The sequence below is a fragment of the Mesoplodon mirus genome (genome assembly GCF_964341445.2).
Source record: "Mesoplodon mirus genome assembly, chromosome: X".
Taxonomy (NCBI): Eukaryota; Metazoa; Chordata; class Mammalia; order Artiodactyla; family Ziphiidae; genus Mesoplodon; species Mesoplodon mirus.
Genome location: NC_138981.1, coordinates 137,781,329 through 137,803,815, shown reverse-complemented (window position 1 = coordinate 137,803,815; position 22,487 = coordinate 137,781,329). Strand labels below are relative to the sequence as shown.

The 22,487-nt window shown below is 35.6% G+C and overlaps 1 protein-coding gene across 1 annotated transcript in view; it reads left to right on the top strand.

Moving 5' to 3' along the window:
• GABRA3 (gamma-aminobutyric acid type A receptor subunit alpha3) overlaps nucleotides 1-22,487 on the top strand; it is a gene marked incomplete at both ends in the record, with an annotated part of 137,598 nt that overhangs the window by 83,780 nt on the left and 31,331 nt on the right. The window contains one exon of the mRNA XM_082610645.1: nucleotides 20,255-20,398. Coding sequence (XP_082466771.1) covers nucleotides 20,255-20,398 — 144 coding nt within the window. The remainder of the gene's footprint in view (nucleotides 1-20,254; nucleotides 20,399-22,487) is intronic.

Sequence of the window (22,487 nt, the reverse complement as noted above, 5' to 3'; positions counted from 1 at the left end):
GAGTTTCATTTGGGAGTCATCAGAGCAATATATCAAGGTCTGTGTTGATCATCTCTAAATTAGATTTATCTCTGTATTTTGAAGTAGAAAGTGCGTTTGAAAAGACCCAAATAATTGTGTGTGACATACTTTTTCAATCATTGTCAAATATTTACAGATTGTCTCCCATGGGCCAGGCTCTATTCTAGGAGCTTGGAATGTATCCATGAATAAAACAAAGACCTGCCCGTATGGAGCTTACACTGTAGAGGACAGAGTGATGGCAAAAGAGAAAACAAACACTAGATGAAAAAGTAAAGTATAAAGTATGTTGTAAAATGAGAAGCACCATGAGAAGACATAAAAGTACTACAGGGCTTCCCTGGTGGCGCAGTGGTTGAGAGTCCGCCTGCCGATGCAGGGGACACGGGTTCGTGCCCCGATCCCGGAAGATCCCACATGCCGCGGAGCGGCTGGGCCCGCGAGCCATGGCCGCGGAGCCTGTGTGTCCGGAGCCTGTGCTCCGCAACGGGAGAGGCCACAGCAGTGAGAGGCCCGCGTACAGCAAAAAAAAAAAAAAAAAAAAAAAGTACTACAGAATAAGGTGGGGTCAGTCATATCTAGGTGGAAGATGAGCATTGCCATTGAAATTTAAAATAGAGTAATCAGCATAGGCCTCTTTGAAAAAGTGATATTTGGGCAGAAATTTTGAGGAGGTAAAAGGTTTAACAAGGCAGATATTTGAGGAAATAATACTCTAGTTAGAGGGAACAGCCAGGGAGTCAGAAAAGTATATCAGATACGAGATCAAAGAGGGGATCATGTCATCTAAGTATTGAAGAACACTAAAAGGCTTTGAATTTTATTCTGAGGGAAAATGGGGAGTGATTGGAATATTTTGAAGAAAATAATTATGTTATCTGATTTATGGTTTTTAAAGAATCATTATGGATACTCTGTTAAAAATATAAGTATGAGAAAGATAGAAGCAGGGAGTCCAATTAAGAGGTTATTGCAGTATTTCAGATTAGAGATGATAATGGCTCAGCTAAGAGTGATAGTGGCATAAGTGGTAAGAAGTAATTTGATTCTGGATATATTGTGAAGGACAATCCCAGAGGATCCTCCAACGAATTAGTTGTGGAATATTAGAAAAAGAGAGAACTCAAGGGTGACTTGTAGATTTCTGTCCTAATGGATTTACTATCAAATTAGATGAGTATTACTTCCATTCTGGGTAGGATAGAGTTGTTTGTGGATAAACAATGCTCCCCTCATGAACAATTAGGAGACCCAGAACTGTTGAGCAATAAGGATTGAAGAGACTAAAATTCTGGAGAAAGGGTAGAACCTCTCACAGATGAATCTGTGACCTGTAACTTCTTCATTCTTGGTGGTACTTGCCATTTCTGGCCATGGATTGCAACTTGGAATTCAAGTTTGGCCTTGGGCATAGGGCTGCTGCTGGATGATATTTTTTTTAAAGTAATAATTCTGATGGTCACACAACACTAAAGTGATAAAAGTAGAGATCTAAGAGATCTCAGCCTCTTGACTGATACCCCTCTCAATACAATTGCTGAATTTTGAATTTGCACAAAGTATAATAACTAATATGAAAACCTTTGGAAAGTAGAGCTGGCTTTCCTACAGTCTCCCAATGCTATAAAAAAGATGACATGCTAGGCTATCCATTTAAAACCCTGGAGAAGCTATGTCCTAAATATAAGAGAATATCAGAGACAGACTAAGTTTAACCAAAACCATAACAGCTCAGTGCCTTATGGGATTAAGGTGATAATTATCCCACACTATCTGCCTAACAAATGAAAGAATGAAGTCTCTCTGGTGGAAGTCAACATCATCTGAAAACTCTATATTTTTATTACACAATGTCTGGAATTCAATAAAAAATCATTAGGCATACCAATAGGCAGGATCATGTGATCTAAAACCAAGATCCAAAACCAAAACCAGAATATGAAAACAGACCTACAGGTGATTCAGATATCAGGTTGTGGATAAGGACTTTTAAAAACTATGGTTAATATGTTCAAGAAAAAATGGAAAAGATGAATAAAATAGATAAAAGATAGGGAATTTCAACAGAAAATTGGAATCTATAAAGGAGAATAAATTAGAAATTAGTTATGGAAAAGTACAATATCAAAAATTCAGAATTCAAATGGTGGATTTAATAAGTAGAAGACAGGATTAGAGATCTTAAAAATAGTTAGATAGAAAGTGGCAAAACTGAAGTACAGAGAGACAAAAATACAGAAAAGAGTAAATAAATATGTGGGACACAGTAAAATATATTGTCATGTGTAATTTTGTAGAAGAAAAACAGGAAGAGAAATGAGCAAAAGCAATCATTAAGTGGCTAAAGGCCAGTCATTCTTAAAACTGATGAAAGTTATCAATCCAAAGATTCAAGAAATTGGTAAACACCAAGCAGGATAAATACAAAGAAAACAACACTGAATCTAAAGTTTAAATAGAAATATAAAAGTGCCAAAAATAGCTAAGACAATCTTGAAAAAGACAAAGCTGGAGAGTTTACAATCAGAGTTTACAATCAAATCAAATCAAATACCAGATAAGAAGACTTATTTTAAAGTGTTAAAGCTTTGGTATACTTTAAAGCAATATGTATTATTGTTGCAAAGATAGAAAAATAGACTAATGGGGCATAACAGAAAGTACACACACACACACACACACACACACACGTGGGGGGGCTTTATCTCTCTCATACACAAAAATTAATTCCAGATGGGTTACAAATCTAAATGTGAAAAGGTGAAAGGTTAAACAATAAAGCTTTTAGAAGAAAACATAAGAGAATACCTTTATGATATTACAAGAGATATAAATTACTTAAACAGGACATAGAATAGCACTAACCACAAAGGTAAAAGAGGATGACTTGGAATATGTTAAAAATTGAGAAATTCTCTTTTTCAAAAGATAATGGTGAAAAGGCAAGCCATAGAGTGGGAGAAAATATTTGCGTTGCATGCACATGACAAATTACTCAAATCCATAATTATTGATATCCCCTACAAGTCTATAAGTAGTAGTCAGAAACCTCAATAGAAAAAAAAAGGCCCAAGTGTTGAACAGTCACCTTATAAAACAGGGTTTTCCAAGCACCCACATAAAGTGATCAATTACATTAGTCAGCAGGGAAATGCAAATACAGTCCAGAGAATATTACTCCACACCCACTAGAATAATTAAAGTGCATTGCTGATAGGAATGTAAATTTGTACAAAGCTTTTGGGAAGTTGTTTGGTGGTATCTACTAGTGCTGGACATACATGTATCATATAGCCTAACATCTCTAGTCCTGAGTATATTTCCAAACATAAATCAGTACTTATGTCTACCAAAGGCATATAATGAATGTTCATAGCAGAGCTAATTTTAGTAGACTTGATACTACCCTAATGTCCATCAAAATGGATTAAAAATCTGTGACAAAGAAATTAACACAACATTGTAAATCAACTATACTTCAATAAAAATATCTGTGACATATTCATACAATGGAATACTATACAAGAATGACAAGCATATTGTACTCAACAACTCAATCTGGATGAGGTCACAGGCTTAATGCTGAGTGAAAGCCAGACACATCTATGTATATAGTGTATGATTCCATTTATGTCATATATAAAAATAGGCAAAACTAATCTGTGGTGTTAGAAGTCTTTAATATTTCATCCATCATTGCTATTGGTAGTATTTCCAAATTTCTATCATATTAAACTGTGGAAATCAGGAATAAGAGTTGGAATTCCCAAGAATTTCATATATTAAATGTTATTCATAAAACACTTCAGACTTTCATGCTCTTTGCTCATTATTATGGATATACAACTTTTTAAAATAAGAAATAACAAGTTTAGAAGAATTAGCAAATGCCAGTAACATTACTATAGAAGATACTCAAACACTGGAAAACACCAGCAAATCTTATTGGGTAGTATTTGAATTAAAACATTTGGATCTCTTAGCAAGGTAACAGAACTATACAAAATCAAATGTCAAAATTGCCAGTTTAAGGGTTTATTTTGCTTCTCAAGCTTGTTATATCTTGAAAGGACACTCATATATCAAAAGATATACTATGCATATAGACTTAATATATAATTTGCAAGAATGACTTGCTATTAGCAGCATACAGGGCTACAAAGATACACTTATAATAAGCAAAATCAACGGATCCAATCAACATGTACTCCTGTGTTGATATTTAGAATTTCAATACTTTTGACTCAGTGTGCCAGCATTTCCTGTTCCTGCTTTTCACTTGACATTAGTAGATTTCTTTAAGCCAGTAATGTTTCTGTGTCTATTGTTAAGCTTTAATTCTTATAGTAGAATTATAATACATTTTCCACTTTGCTGATTTCTCAACTATTTTTCTCAGTATTTGAAATTCAGAAAAAAATATGTAAATTTCCCAACAAATGCCAGGAAGGAATTTACACATAGAAACGATAGTCAGGATAATGGTTACACCTGATGGGGGTCATGCTTGATAAGGGACACAACTAGTGCTTCTGGGTGCTGATTATATGGAATGTAAGTCTGGGATTCAGAAAAGATATCTGGACTAGAGATTTAATTCAGGTTTCATCCATATAGATGATACTTAAGCCATAAAGCTGGAGAAGTCATCTACAGCATTTAGAGGCTAAAGAGAAGAGAATAACTCAGTAGATGTGAAGGATAGGATAGCTGAAGCATGAGGAAACTTCAGGGAACATATTGTCCAGGAAACCAAATAAAGTACATTAAGAAGGAGAGAGTGGTTTAAATTCTTAAGTGGGCAGTTAAAGTTAACCTTAAAATCTCTAATAAGGAAACAATTCTGGAGTGGTGAAGTGAGAACTTCTGAAAATCCACTCTTCCATAAAAGCAACAAGAACATTTTCAAAAATTGGCAAAATAAACTTTCTCTCCAAACTCTAACCAAAGGCTCACAAAAATCTGAGGATTGTTAGTCAAGAAAAATGGCTGATTCTCAGTAAGGCCAGAGAACTCTGTTCCCATCCTCTTTACCCCCACTCTGTAGAAGCCTGGAAGATTTTATAATGACAAAATGGTCAATCCATCAGGAATATATAACAATTATAAAGATATATGCACCTAATCATAGAACCCCAAAATACATGGAGCAAAACTGACAAGAATTGAAAGGAGAAATAGACAATTCAGCAATAAAAACTGAATATTTTAATATTCCACTTCCAATAGAACAACTAGACAGAACATCAACATAGAAATAGAAGACTTGAACACACTATAAACCAACTAGATCTAGTAAACATTTATATTGTGCTCTACCAAACAATATCAGAACACACATTATTCTCAAGTGCACATGGAACATTTTCTGTGGTAGACTATATGTTAGGCCATAAAACAAGATGCAATCAGTTTAAAAGTATTGGAACCATACAAAGTGTGTTATCTAACCTCAATTGAATGAAATTAGAAATCAATAACAGAAGGGAATTTGGGAAATTCACAAATATGTTGAAATTAAATAACACACTCCTAAATAAACAGTGGCTCAAAGAAGAAATCACAAGGAAAATTAGAAAATATTTTGAAATTGGTGAAAATTATGCACAATGTAAAAACAGCCTAAAGCAGTGTTCAGAGGGAAATTTATAACTGTAAAGCCTGTATTAAAAAGAAGAACCTGACCTTCCACCTTAAGAAACTAGAAAGAGAAGAGCGAACTAAACCCAAAAGAAGCAGAAGGAAGAAAATAATAAATATTAGAATGAAATTAAATAGAAAATAGAAAAACATTAAAGAAAATTAAATAATCTAAAAGTTGGTTCTTTGAAAAGATCAGTAAAATTGATGAACCTTTAGCTAGACTGACCAAGGGGTGTGGGGAACACAAAACACACACACACACACACAAAACAAGAGAATAATCATATTACTAAAATCATGAAAGAGGGGACATACTACTGACTTTACAGAAATGAATAGGATTATACAGGAAAACTATGAGCTGCAAATTATAGGTCAACAAATTATATAGCCTAGATGAAATGGAAAAATTACTAGTAACACACAATCTACTGAAACTGACTGAGGAAAAAAATAGAAATTTTTATTGGACCTATAACAGGAGACTTAATTAGTAATTTTATAACTTCCCACAAGGAAAAACCCAGGTCCAGATGGTTTCACCATTGATTTTACCAGACAGTTAAAGAAGAATGAATATTAAGTCTTCACAAAGTCTTGTAAAATACAGAAGAGGAGGTGACAGTCAGGTCAGTATCACTATGCTACCAAAACCAAAGATCACAAGAAAAGAAAAGCAAAGACAAATATTCTTTATGAATATAAACACAAAGATCTTCAACAAAATAGTAGCAAACCAAATTTTTAAAAGTTATAAATGGATTATCCACTATCTTTAAGTGGGATATATCCCAGGAATATAAAGTTGGCTTAACATCCAAAAATCAATCAATGTAATACACCATATCAGTAGAATAAAGGACAAAAACCACTTGATCATTTCGATAAATGCATAAACACATATAATTCATGCCAGAAATCCAAATTTGTCCTGACTTGCCAGTAACTAGTGCCTATAACTTACCCTGTAACTTTGGATATTTTAAAATCCTAAGTATTTGAATTAGTTATAAACGTATACAGTGTTTGTTTCCATTTTGTTTTATATGTATGCCATCCTTAGGCTGTAGTTGTTATGTTCATCAGAACTCTTGTATTTTTACTGAATATGCCCAAACCAAACTGATTATTTTTGTTTCTCTAAAACCTTCCTTTGTGTTCCCTGCCTTGGCTTAGATCCTGTATTCAGGTTGTTGTTTATCTCTTCAACCTCATCTCGTATCTCTTTGCCCTTTACATCAGCCTTCTGCCAGTTCCTAGAACTGCAAGATGTTTCCCACTTAGAAGACTTCCCACTTAGAAGACTTTGCACTTTCTGTTTTTTGTGGTTGTTTGTTTGTTTGTGGCCTGAAATATTCTCCAGCAAGCTCTGGCTTTTGCTTATTTTCCATTTTCCTGCTTAAAACCACCCCCTCAAAGGGGTTTTCTGTGATCACGGTATCTAACGAAACCCCTCTCCACTTCATAAACTCTGTTTTATTTTTTATAGCACTTATCACTGTATGATATTATCTTTATTTATTTACTTATATATTTTCTGTCTTTTTCCACTAGACTATAAGCTCAATGAAAGGATGGGACCTCAGATGTCTTATGATCTCTGTACATTAACTATCTAATATAATGTCAGTATTTGTTGAATGAGTGACTGACTTAATCAAGCAAGCTAGCAATCATTCTCTGACAGTATGAGTTCAAAGGGAATGCCTTCTCATTGGTGTTATCATGGCAGGATTGATTTTTTACTTCCCATATTCCTGGGGCTGGCACATACCAAGGCTCGAGTAACAGAAGGAGGCATTTGGCAAAGCAACTAAAGGCAAAGAGATGCTAGTGCCATCATAGCCAATACAATATATGTTGAGGGGGCCATTCTGGGAATGCTGTAGTTCTGATTGTCTGATAGATATCTTTTCTGCAGTATCCATTTCCCAAGCCACTCTACCCCTGCTCCTCCATGAAAAAAAATGAAACTGAGGAGAAGGGATAGGACTCTATGTGAGGGAATTTGAGGGCTTACAGGAGCCCAAAGTTCAGGGAGGAAGGAGAGAAGAAAGAGAAGGCCTAAAGGGGAAGAGTTCTGTTCCCCAGTGGGTGAATGAATTCCATCATTAGCCAAGTACTTGCAAAAGTTACAAACTCTGTGTCATCTAGAATCCTTCCTTAGACTTCCTCCTTTTCTTTCTTAACCATCATGAAAAGCCACCAGTTATATTCTGCCACTGGGATCTCCTCCCTATTCCACTTAATTCATCCCACTGTCTAATACTCTATATCGTGTCCTAAATGTCATTCACACCAAACATTGTGATGGCTTTTTAACTTCTGTCTTGGCTTTAGTTTCACTCTTTCTAACCAGGCATCCATACTGCAGGTTGAGCAATCTTTCCAAATTATACATCTGGCCATATCATCTCTCTATTTCAGGCATGTCCACAAGAACTTACAGCCTATGGACTAAAACCCTTATTTCATTTTTAAAAATTTAAGTATAGTTAATTTAAAATATTATATTAGTCTCAGGTGTACAACATAGTGATTCAATATTTTAATACATTATACTTCATTTAAAGTTATTATAAATTATTGGCTATATTCCTTGTGCTGTACAGTATATCCCTGTATTTTACTTATTTTATACATAATATAGTTTGTGTCTCTTAATCACCTACCCCTATCTTGCCCTCCCCCAAGTCCCCTTCCCACTGGTAAGAACTAGTTTGTTATCTATATCTGGGAGTCTGTTTCTGTTTTCTTATATTAATTAGTTTGTTGTAATTTTTAGATTCTGTATATAAGTGATAACATACAGTATATGTCTTTCCTTATCTGACTTATTTCACTGAGCGTAATACCCTTCAAGTCCATCCATGTTGCTGTTGCAAATATCAAAATTTCATTCTTTTTTATAGTTGAGTATAGTTGAGTATTTTACCCCTCCACACACACACACACAAACACACACAATATATTATCTTTATCCATTCATCTGTTGATGGACACTTAGCTTGCTTCCATATCTTGGCTATTGCAAATAATGCTGCTTTGAACCTTGGGGTGCAGATAATCTTTGCAAATTAATATTTTCATTTTCTGCATATATATACCCAGGAGTAGAATTCCTGGATCATATGGTAGTTCTATTTTTAGGTTTTCAAATAACCTCCATACTGTTTTCCACAGTGGCTGCACCAACTTACATTCCCACTAACATTGTACTAGTGTACTAGGTTTCCCTTTTCTCCATATCCTTGCCAAGTTTGTTATTTGTGGCCTTTTTGATGACAGCCATTATAATACATGTGAGGTGATATCTCATTGTGGTTTTGATTTGCATTTCCATGATGGTTAGGAATATTGAGCATCTTTTCATGTGACTGTTGACCATCTGTATGCCTTTGGGAAAATGTCTACTCAGGTCTTCTCCCTCTTTTTTAATAAAGTTTTTTGGGTTGTTTTTGATATTGAGTTATATGAACTGTTTATATATTTTGGATATTAACCCCTTATTGGATGTATCATTTGCAAATATTTTCTCCCATTCAGTAGGTTGTCTTTTTGTTTTGTTGATGGTTTCCTTTGCTACACAAAAGCTTTTAAGTTTAGTTAGGTCCCATTTTTTTTACTTATCCTTTTGTTTCCTTTGCTTAAAGGGACAATCCAAAAATATACTGCTAACACTTATGTCAAAGAGTGCTCTGCCTATGTTTTCTTCTAGGAATTTTATGGTTTCTGGTCTTACATTTAGGTCTTTAATCCATTTTGAGTTTATTTTTGTATATGGTATGAGGGAGTGTTCGAATTTCATTCTTTGACATGTAGGTAGCTGTTTTCCCAGCAACATTTATTGAAGATGCTGTCTTTTCTCCATTATGTATTCTTGCCTCCTTTGTCATAGTTTAATTGGGCTTAAGTACATGGGTTTATTTCTGGGCTTTCTATCCTGTTCTATTGATCTATATTTCTGTTTTTGTGCCAGTATCATACTGTTTTGATTACTGTAGCTTTGTAATACAGTCTGAAGCCAGGGATCATGACTTCAAGCTTTGTTCTTTTTTCTCAAGATTGCTTTGGCTTTTGGGGGTCTTTTGCACTCCCATACAAATTTTAGGATTATTTGTGCTAGTTCTGTGAAAAATGTCATGGATATTTTGATAGGGATTGTATTAAATCTGTGGATTGCTTTGAGTAGTATGGACATTTTAACAATATTAAACAATTTAACTATTTTAATTCTTCCAATCTGTAAACATGGGATATCTTTCCATTTGTTTGTGTCATCTTCCATTTCCTTCATCAGTGACTTACAGTTTTCAGATTATAGGTCCTTTGCTTCCTTGGTTAAATTTATCCCTTCTTATTTTATTCCTTCCTTTACAATTGTAAATGGGATCGTTTTCTTGTTTCCTTTTTCTGATAGTTTATTATTAGTGTATAGAACAGCAACAGATTTCTGTATATTAATCTTGAAGCCTACAACTTTACTGAATTAATTTATTAGTTCTAATAGTTTTTTGGTGGAGACTTTAGCATTTTCTATGTATAGTGTCATGTCATCTGCAAAGAGTGACTGTTTTACCTCTTTCCTTCTATTATGGATGCCTTTTTTTTTTCTTGTTTGATTGCTGTGGCTAGAAATTCCAATACTATGTTAAACAGAAATGGCAAGAGTGGGCATCCTTGTCTTGTTCCCGATTTTAGAGGAAAAGCTTTCAGCTTTTCACCATTGAAAACACAATGTTAGCTGTGGGGTTGTCATAGTTGGCCTTTATTATTTTGAGATCTGTTCCCTCTGTGCCTACTATTTGGAGAGTTTTTATTATAAATGGATGCTGAATTTTGTAAAATGCTTTTTCTGCATCTATTGAGATGATCATGTGGTTTTTGTCTTTCCTTTTGTTAATGTGGTATACCATGCTGATTGATTTGTGGATATTGAACCATTATTGCATCCCAGAATAATTTCCACTTGATCATGGTATATAATTGTTTTTATATATTGTTGGATTTGGTTTGCTAGTATTTTCTTGAGGATTTGTGCATCTATATTCATCAGAGATATTGGCCTGTAATTTTCTTTTCTTGTATTGTCTTTGGTTGGGCATCATGGTAATAGTGGCCTCATAGAATGAATTTGGGGATGTTCCCTCCTCTTCAATGTTCTGGAATAGTTTGAGAAGGATAGGTATTAATTCTTCTTTGTATACTTAGTAGAATTCCTCTGTGAGGCTGTCTAGTCCTGGACTTTTGTTTTTTGGGAGTTTTTTGATTACTAATTCAATTTCACTACTAGTGATCAGTCTGTTCAAATCATCTAGTTCTTTCTGACTCCATTGTGGAAGAGTGTATGTTTCTAGGAATTTATCCATTTCTTCTAGGTTGTCCAATTTGTTGGCATATATTCATAGTGTTCTCTTATGATTTTTTGTATCTCTGTAATATTCATTGTAATTTCTCCTCTTTCATTTCTTATTTTGTTTATTTGCATCCTCTTTTTTTTCTTAATAAGCATAGCTTAAAGTCTTGTCAATTTTATTTATCTTTTCAAAAACCCAGCTCTTGTTTTCATTGATCCTTTCTATTGTTGTGGGGTTGTTTTTTTTTTTTTTTTTTGATCTCTACTTCATTTTTTCCGCCCTGATCTTTATAATTTCCTTCCTTCTGCTGACTCTGGACTTTCTTTGTTCTTCTTTTTCTAATTCCTTTAGATGGTAGGTTAGGTTGTTTATTTGAGATTTTTCTTGTTTCCTGACATAAGCTTCTATTGCCATAAACTTCCCTCTTAGAACTGCATTTGCTGCATCCCATAGCTTTTTGAATGTTGTGCTTTCATTTCATTTGTTTCAAGGTATTTTCTGATTTCCCCTCTGATTTTTTTCGTTAGCCCATTGGTTTTTTAGTAGCATGATGTTTAGCATCTACATGTTTGTGTTTTCTCCATTTTTCTTCCTATAATTGATTTCTAGTTTCATATTTTGTGGTCAAAAAAGATGCTTGATATAAAACCTATCTTCTTAAATTTATTGAAACTTGCTTTGTGGCCAGAATGTGATCTATCCTGGAGAACTTCCATGTGCACAGAAAAGAATGTATATTCAGATGTTTTTGGACACAGTGTCCTTTAAATATCTATTAAGTCCAACTGGTCTAATGTGTCATTTAAGGCCATAAAACCCTTATTTCTTGGTGTGGGCAATTAAGATATTTTATAATATAACCTCAGCTTCCTTTTAGCCTGTAAGTCCAGGGGTATCATTAATTCCCTTAACACTCCATGCTCTCATATGGATTTTTGCCTTTGCTGTGTTGTTCTTTGGCTAGGGAAGTCCTTCTATCACCTACTAAATGTGACCTCACCTTCTGAGTATCACCCAGTTTATGAATCATTCTCTAACACTACACTCTAAGCAGAATCAATAGAGCCTCCTTCTGGTTTCACTTAACACTTGTTTTTGTTTCATTAGTGTGCATACATCTAATGTTTAGGCTTGTGCTATAACTATTGTGCAATGTCTGTCTCCATCAATAGATTGTGGGCATACTGGTGGTGCTCACTGTGCCTTATTAACCTTTTTTACAAATATGGGGTCAGGCTGTGAGCAGACAATCAAGTAGTTTTCAATTTGTTTTTTGAATATATTTCTCCCTCTTCCTTCTCTTCCTTTAGTAGTTTTTGCCTTTCCTGATTTGACCTCCAACAAATGAGAAGAAAATATTTTTTCCTCCTTTTGATTTTTGTCAAAGAAATGAAACCATTGCTTTTTGCATAAAACAAGTTGGCACTCTAAGCCCAGTGAAGTTTCTAAGGAACTGGTAGCTGCACAATTTATTGTCAAATCCGTACTACAACATGCTAGGATTTTTCGGGCTAATATTCAGGATTGTATGCTCAAGGTACTCAGTTTAAGTTAAGAGATTCAGCAAGAAATTCCTTTTCTTTCTTGGGGGTGGATAATATCTTCCATCACCTACCCCTTCCCAGAACAGAACTATTCTAATTTCCATTGTCAAACTCTTGGGTATATTGGGCAGAACACTGCTTTGTCCTTTAACCATAGGGAGTTACAACAACTTGAATGGCAAAGATAAGAAGACATATACAAAAACAAGAAGAACTACAGTCCTGCAGCCTGTGGAACAAAAACCACATTCACAGAAAGATAGACAAGATGAAAAGGCAGAGGGCTATCTACCAGATGAAGGAATAAGATAAAACCCCAGAAAAACAACTAAATGAAGTGGATATAAGCAACCTTCCAGAAAAATAATTCAGAATAATGATAGTGAAGATGATCCAGGACCTCGGAAAAAGAATGGAGGAAAAGATCGAGAAGATGCAAGAAATGTTTAACAAAGACCTAGAAGAATTAAAGAACAAACAAATAGAGATGAACAATACAATAACTGAAATGAAAACTACACTAGAAAGAATCAATAGCAGAATAACTGAGGCAGAAAAACAGATAAGTGACCTGGAAGACAGAATGGTGGAATTCACTGCTGCGGAACAGAATAAACAAAAAAGAATGAAAAGAAATGAAGACAGCCTAAGAGACCTCTGGGACAACATTAAACACAACAACATTTGCATTATAGGGGTCCCAGAAGGAGAAGAGAGAGAGAAAGGACCTGAGAAAATATTTGAAGAGATTATATTCTAAAACTTCCCTAACATGGGAAAGGAAATAGCCACCCAAGTCCAGGAAATGCAGCGAGTCCCATACAGGATAAACCAAAGGAGAAACACGCCGAGGCACATAATAATCAAACTGGCAAAAATAAAAATTATTGAAAGCAGCCAGGGAAAAACGACAAATAACAACAAGGGAACTCACATAAGGTTAACAGCTGATTTCTCAACAGAAACTCTACAAACCAGAAGGGAGTGGCATGATATACTTGAAGTGATGAAAGGGAAGAAACTACAACCAAGATTACTCTAGCCAGCAAGGATCTCATTCAGATTCAATGGAGAAATCAAACGCTTTACAGACAAGCAAAAGCTACGAGAATTCAGCACCACCAAACCAGCTCTACAACAAATGCTAAAGGAATGTCTCTAAGTGGGAAACATAAGAGAAGAAAAGGACCTACGAAGACAAACCCCCTAAAATTAAGAAAATGGTCATAGGAATATACATATCAATAATTACCTTAAATGTGAATGGATTAAATGCTCCAACGAAAAGACACAGGCTTGCTGAATGGAAACAAAACCACGACCCATATATATGCTGTCTACAAGAGAGCCACTTCAGACCTAGGGACACATACAGACTGAAAGTGAGGGGATGGAAAAAGATATTCCATGCAAATGGAAATCAAAAGACAGCTGGAGTTGCAATACTCATATCAGATAAAATAGACTTTAAAATAAAGAATGTTACAAGAGACAAGGAAGGCCACTACATAATGATCAAGAGATCAATCCAAGAAGAAGATATAACAATTATAAATATATATGTACCCAACATATGAGCACCACAATATATAAGGCAACTGCTAACAGCTGTAAAAGAGGAAATCAACAGTAACAAAATAATAGTGGGGGACTTTAACACCTCACTTACAACAATGGACAGATCATCCAAAATGAAAATAAATAAAGAAAGAGAAGCTTTAAATGACACAATAGACCCGATAGATTTAATTGATATTTATAGGACATTCCATCTAAAAACAGCAGATTACACTTTCTTCTCAAGTGTGCATGGAACATTCTCCAGGATAGATCACATCTTGGGTCACAAATCAAGCCTCAGTAAATTTAAGAAAATTGAAATCACATCAAGCATCTTTTCTGACCACAACACTAGGAGATTAGAAATGAAGTACAGGGAAAAAAACGTAAAAAACACAAACACATGGAGGCTAAACAATACATTACTAAATAACCAAGAGATCACTGAAGAACTCAAAGAGGAAGTCAAAAAATACCTAGAGACAAATGACAATGAAAACATGATGATCCAAAATGGAAGTTTATAGCAATACAAGCCTATCTCAAGAAACAAGAAAAATCTCAAATAAACAATCTAACCTTACACCTAAAGGAACTAGAGAAAGAAGAACAAACAAAACCCAAAATTAGCAGAAGGAAAGAAATCATAAAGATCAGAACAGAAATAAGTGAAATACAAACAAAGAAAACAATAGCAAAGATCAATAAAACTAAAAGCTGGTTCTTTGAGAAGATAAACAAAATTGATAAACCATTAGCCAGACTCATCAAGAAAAAAACGGAGAAGACTCAAATGAATAGAGTTAGAAATGAAAAAGGAGAAGTTACAACAGACACTGCAGAAATACAAAGCATCCTAAGGGACTACTACAAGCCACTCTATGCCAATAAAATGGACAACCTGGAAGAAATGGAAAAAATTCTTAGAAAGGTATAACCTTCCAAGACTGAACGAGGAAGAAATAGAAAATATGAACAGACCAATCACATGTAATGAAATTGAAACTGTGATTAAAAATCTTCCAACAAGCAAAAGTCCAGGACCAGATGGCTTCACAGGTGAATTCTATCAAACATTGAGAGAAGAGCTAACACCCATCCTTCTCAAACTCTTCCAAAAAATTGCAGAGGAAGGAGCACTCCCAAACTCATTCTATGAGGCCACCATCACCCTGATACCAATACCAGACAAAGATACTACAAAAAAAGAAAATTACAGACCAATATAACTGATGAATATAGATGCAAAAATCCTCAACAAAATACTAGCAAACAGAATCCAACAACACATTAAAAGGATCATACACCATGATCAAGTGGGATTTATCCCAGGATGTAAGGGTTCTTCAATATATGCAAATCAATCAATTTGATACACCATATTAACAGATAGAAGAATAAAAGCCATATGATCATCTCAATAGATGCAGAAAAATCTTTTGAATAAATTCAACACCCGTTTAAGATAAAAACCCTCCCGAAAGTGGGCATAGAGGGAACCTACCTCAACATAATAAAGGCCATATATGACAAACCCACAGCAAACATCATTCTCAGTGGTGAAAAACTGAAAGCATTTCCTCTAAGATCAGAAACAAGACAAGGATGTCCACTCTCACCACTATTATTCAACATAGTTTTGGAAGTCCTAGCCATGGCAATCAGAGAAGAAAAAGAAATAAAAGAATCCAAATTGGAAAAGAAGAAGTAAAACTGTCACTGTTTGCAGATGACATGATACTATACATAGAGAATCCTAAAAATGCCACCAGAAAACTACTAGAGCTAATCAATGAATTTGGTAAGTTGCAGGATACAAAATTAATGCACAGAACTCTCTTGCATTCCTATACACTAATGATGAAAAATCTGAAAGAGAAATTAAGGAAACACTCCCATTTACCATTGCAACAAAAAGAATAAAATACCTAGGAATAAACCTACCTAGGGAGACAAAAGCCCTGTATGCAGAAAACTATAAGACACTGATGAAAGAAATTAAAGATGATACCAACAGATGGATGTTCTTGGATTGGAAGAATCATTATTGTGGAAATGACTATACTACCCAAAGCAATCTACAGATTCAATGCAATCCCTATCAAATTGCCAATGACATTTTTTATGGAACTAGAAGAAAATGTCTTAAAATTTATATGGAGACACAAAAGATGCCAAATAGCCAAAGCAGTCTTGAGGGGAAAAATCGGAGCTGGAGGAATCAGACTCCCTGACTTCAGACTATACTACAAAGCTACAGTAATCAAGACAGTATGGTTATGGCACAAAAACAGAAACAGAGATCAATGGAACAAGATAGAAAGCCCAGAGGTAAATGCACGCACTTATGGTCAACTAATCTATGACAAATGAGGCAAGGATATACAATGGAGAAAAGACAGTCTCTTCAATAAGTTGTGCTAGGAAAACTGAACAGCTACATGTAAAAGAATGAAATTAGAACACTCCCTAACACCATACACAAAAGTAAACTCAAAATAGATTAGAGACTTAAATGTAAGACTGAACACTATAAAGCTCGTAGAGGAAAACATAGGAAGAACACTCTTTGACATAAATCACAAGATCTCTTTTGATCCACCTCCTAGGGTAATGGAAATAAAAATAAACAAATGGGACCTAATGAAACTTACATGTTTTTGCACAGAAAAGGAAACCATAAATAAGACGAAAAGACAACCCTCAGAATGGGAGAAAATATTTGTAAATGAAGCAACTGACAAAGGATTAGTCTCCAAAATATATAAACAGCTCCTGCAGCTCAATATTAAAGAAACAAACAGCCCAATCCAAAAATGGGCAGAAGACCTAAATAGACATTTCTCCTAAGAAGACACACAGATGGCCAAGAAGCACATGAAAAGCTGCTCAACATCACTGATTATTAGAGAAATGCAAATCAAAACTACAATGAGGTATCACCTCACATCAGTTAGAATGGGCATCATCAGAAAATCTACAAACAACAAATGCTGGAGAGGGTGTGGAGAAAAGGGAATCCTCTTGCACTGTTGGTGGGGATGTAAATTGATACAGCCACTATGGAGAACAGTATGGAGGTTCCTAAAAAACCAAAAATAGAACTACCATATGACCCAGCCATCCCACTACTGGGCATATACCCAGAGAAAACCATAATTCCAAAAGACACGTGCACCCCAATGTTCATTGCAACACTATTTACAATAGCCAGGTCATGGAAGTAACCTAAATGCCCATCAACAGACGAATGGATAAAGAAGATATGGTACATATATACAATGGAGTATTACTCAGCCATTAAAAGGAACAAAATTGGGTCATTTGTTGAGACGTGGATGGATCTAGAGACTGTCCTACAGACTGAAGTAAGTCAGAAAGAGAAAAACAAATATTGTATATTAACGCATGTATGTGGAACCTAGAACTGTGGTACAGATGAACCAGTTTGCAGGGCAGAAATTGAGACACAGATGTAGAGAACAAACATATGGACACCATGGGGTGAAAGCTGCTGGGGGGTGGGGATGGTGGTGTGATGAATTGGACGATTGGGATTGACATGTATACACTGATGTGTGTAAAATTGATGACTAATAAGAACCTGCTGTATAAAAAAAATAATAAATAATAATAATAAAATAAAAATAAAAGAAGACATATACAGGTAATTATATGTTTAGGAATAGTAGAACCCAAACATACATATTAAGGATGGAAGGCACTGGGGAAAATGAGAGGACAAGGACCTTGTGAAATCACATTTTATTAATAGCCTTGTGATAGTCCTCACTTAATAGTCTTAGTATAAGTTTTAGGTAAGTGTGTGAGAAGAGTCCTGAGGAGATGATATCCCTTTCTTCTTGGTGATAGTAGTTTAAAGATCTCAGTTCTAGTTGGGAGCCCTAGATACCCCATAGGCAGCAGAGGATCCTTTGTTTCCAAAACTGAATCACAAAAGATCACAGCCATCCATAGGGGAAAATCTCTAGACAAGAGGTTACAAGTTGGTGATTTGCAGATGTCATTTATTTGATCTATACAGTGTTAATAACCTTCAAAATTATCCTCCAAGATTTGAAATTTGGGAGATGTCATACAAAATTCCAGATTTGTTTATTATTTTATGAAATCAGAAGATTGGACAACATTGGACTCAAATCCCCACATGGCCACAAACAGCTGTGGCTGAGTAGTGCCTGTCCCTTGTATATGGGCACTTTCTGCTCTCTCCCTGAAAACAGGGTCTAATGTCAGTTGTCATTAATCAACTCACTTAATTGATAGATTTAAGAGCTCCTAGTTGAATTAAGAGGAAAGTGACATAGTTCTTGTACCCATAGCTATAAAAATTTAAAATAAATAAATAAAAGATAGACTGAAAGGACTATTTCAAAAAAGATGGCAAGTTTCCATTTCCTAATAAAAATGAAGACTATTTATACACTGTTTCTATGCATACACAGTATGCTTTTGTTGACAAATAAAACTTCAGATATCAACATTATGCAATCCATTATAAGAACCATAATTTATATATTAAAAAAGATGTACAATGAAAATCTTAATTTTATTAAACAGACTGAAAGTTCAACAGGTTTTGTATTTGAATATATACATTAAGTGTTGCTGCTGGGAAAGGCAGTTATGCATTAATTAAGCAATAAACCTTCACAGGCATCAAAATATTTTATAGACACACGATTTATAAAAATGTCTTTAATTACAGTAGAAATTATACATTGAACCAGAAGTATTTTTGTCAGTGAGTTGAAGAAATGACTGAGACCATATACAGGGCATATTATGTTTAAAAGTTAGATTTCCTGTGGCATTTTCTTTTGTCACTTATGATAGTTATGTGTATTTTCTCATAATTTCAATGAGAATTTTGATGTGAATGAACAACTTTTGGGCATGTTGTCCATTATAAGCAAATCAGAAAATGGTTTACTTGAATATATTGAAAAAAGTCCTAAAAAATGTAACATAAGCAGATCACAATTAATATATGTAAGTGTTAATGTCAGACTTTTATGAAATACATATCCAGCATTGCAACGTTTTGTAGGGATACAGAATTTATGTTCGTTCATTGGTAGATTGACTAGCAATTATTTGCTTTGTGGTAAAAGGTTTAAGTAGAGCATATTATGGACATAATAGCTGCCACCATGAGCTGGAGACCTCCCAATGACTTGAACAATAAACAGCTCAAAAATGAATGAAGAGGGTGAGCAGTATGGTTGTCAGCTTCCCTTTATTATGAGCCTAGATATCTGAGTTAGGGCAAAGTGCTCACCCCAAATGTAAAACCCACTGTGCAAAGAGTTAATCTGTGTCTGGAAAGAAAGCAACTCTATTCTTTTAAGATACTGACTAAAACTAAATAACCTCACTCTTCATTCCCTCACCATTTCCTTACCCACACCCCTGTTAAAATTAATCTGTACTAAATTCTGTACTCGACATTGGAATTCCAAATACAAGACCTGACATTAACACCCCGATGCAGAAGAAATGGTGGCAGGTTTCTGGTTTGCAAAATTAAAGTAGTAATACATTTCAAAATAAAATTGTAATCATTAGTTATTGCTTTTTTTAATTTGTAGTTTTTCATTTTTAATTTAAAATATCCCCAGTATATTTTACATTATTTCATATGTTCACCCCATAATTAATTAAAGAAAATTTTATTGCATTTCTAGCAGTTTATTCTTCCTACAACTAGCCTGATTTGGTCATTTAAGATACTTCTCTAGCTCCTGTGAGCATTTGAATTTGTGACATCTGCATTAGGTAATATTTTAACCATTCCTCCCCTTGCCCCTACTCTCTATCCTCCAAGAGAAGGAAAAGCTTAACAATTTTTGGCAGTCCAGAAGACTATGAGTCATTGAAGCAAGAGACCACTTTGGGTTTATTTCTGTGTGTCCAGCATAAACTGTTAGTAATTGTTCAACAAGTACTTAATACATGCATGGATAAATGTACTTCAGTTGAAGATATACCACATACCTAAAACTCTTTTTGGATGGAAGTTGTATTTCAATCTCATGCAAGTTTAGTATCAAAGATAATCATTTTCCTTTCCCTTCACTTCTCCTCTTGACTTTTTTTCTGCCTTAGATGCCTATACAACAGCCGAAGTAGTTTACTCTTGGACTCTTGGGAAGAACAAATCTGTGGAAGTGGCACAGGATGGCTCTCGACTGAATCAATATGACCTGCTGGGCCATGTTGTTGGGACAGAAATAATCCGGTCTAGTACAGGTATTTATTTATTTTATTTAGCAAGCATTTTTGTAACCTGTACCACATACCAGTCACTGTTTTAAGTGCTTATAATAACTTATGTTAACAAAACAGTCTTGTGAGGTAGGTACTATTATCTTAAGAAAACTGAGGCATACAGATGTTTAGTAATTTGTTCCATGTCACAGTTATGTAATGTCAGAGCCAAGATCTGAACCCAGGCAGATTGGCTTCCAAGATCATGCTTTTAACCAGGATGTCCTGCTGTCTCTTCGTGAGTTAGGTCAAGGTCATTAGGGCTGGACTGTGGTAGAAGAGACAGCAGAGGGAAGCCATGATAGTGGGAGAGCTAAACTGTGATCCTAAAGTTTTCATGAAAATATTTGCTTAACTCCGCCATTACAGAGGTGGCAAGGTAATAACCCCAGGAGAGGCCAGAACACAGCCAGGAAGTCCAGGAATGAGCCATGGAATTATTTTCTTAAGTGAATCACCCATTTCAGAAACAAGTGTGTCTGGCAAACATTGCCAGGTCCTCTCAATGGCTCTTCCTTGGATATTGATAAATGGAACTTAGAGGCTTGTTCTGTAGCCTTAAGTCCTATCTATTTGGAAACTGACCAGTTGTAGGGGCCTGAGGAAGGATGCACCCTGAATCCCAACTAACTTTAGGGTATTTGACAAAATGGAGTATATCTTAGGGGCCCACATATCTTACAGTATTTTTTGCCATGAAAGGGTGGGAACTTTCAACACTTGTCTCCATGGAAGATCTCTGAATCCACAATTATAAATGAAGTAGTGTACTCTTGTCCTTTTTTTCATTAGCTGGACACTGCTGTTCCCTCTCATAGTGTTACAGTATGTCTGTGGTCTGTTCTCCCTCCATCCTAGGACCAGGGGCGGGAGCCTAAAAAAAAAGCAGCGTTTGAAATGGGTTTAAAGGACAACAGGATTTAGAGATTTGGAACTTGGTGTGGGGAAAGGCTATTCTTGAGAATGGCAATACGGAGGTTCAAAAGGCCAGAGGTTTGTGAGAACATGATCTCTTGGAGAAGGTCAGCTGATCTGTGGGGGTGAGGGGAAAGTACCCACCTGGCCAGTTCTGCTCTCCCCAAGCAGGTAGAGGGAGGAGGACCTTTAGTGCCTACATGTACAAAGTGTATTTTTACTGTCCTTCTGTGACCCTTGCATTTTTGAGCAGAAGCCACCTCCTGCTGTGGGGTGCCGCTGCTGCTGCAAACGACCTTCCATCTGAGATCAGACCCTCCCCTCCCTCCCACCCCAGCCTGTGGGCAAAGAGTACCCAGGCTCCTGATGAAGGCTCTGTCCATCCCAGCACAGCAAGGCAGACCCCTAGAGACCAAGGGTAACCCAGGGGCCCTGGAGGTCCACTCCGCTGAAGGGAGAGAATTCCTGGGGCTATAGCATCTGTTCAGTCTCCTGACTTCCCCATCCCTCCTTGGCACTGCTCACCTGGTATCAACTTTTGAGACCCATCATTAGCCATTCAAGCAGCCCCATTTCATTTGGTTAAACCACTGTTTGTTTAGTCTTTATCACACGTTCATGATAGAAAAATTAGAAATATCAGAGGAACAAAACATGTAAATTAAAATATTCTTTAATTCCACCATCTTGAAAAAAAATTTTTAGAAGAATTTCATGCATTAACTGATTATTATACATTTTGGTGTGTAACCTTTAAGAAGGTTCTCTTTTCACTTTTAATATAAATATATTTTTATATAAATGGGACCATAATATTGATACTGTTTTATAAGCTGTTTTTTATGTAATTTTATATTGTAAGCATGTTTTCTTGTCACTAAGTGTACAGGATCCAAATAAAATGTACACACAAGCTAGTGATATATTTTTATTATTAATTAATTAATTTATTTTTGCTATGTTGGGTCTTCGTTTCTGTGCGAGAGCTTTCTCTAGTTGTGGCAAGCAGGGGCCACTCTTCATCGCGGTGCGCGGGCCTCTCACTATCGCGGCCTCTCTTGTTGCGGAGCACAGGCTCCAGACGCGCAGGCTCAGTAGTTGTGGCTCACGGGCCTAGTTGCTCTGCGGCATGTGGGATCCTCCCAGACCAGGGCTC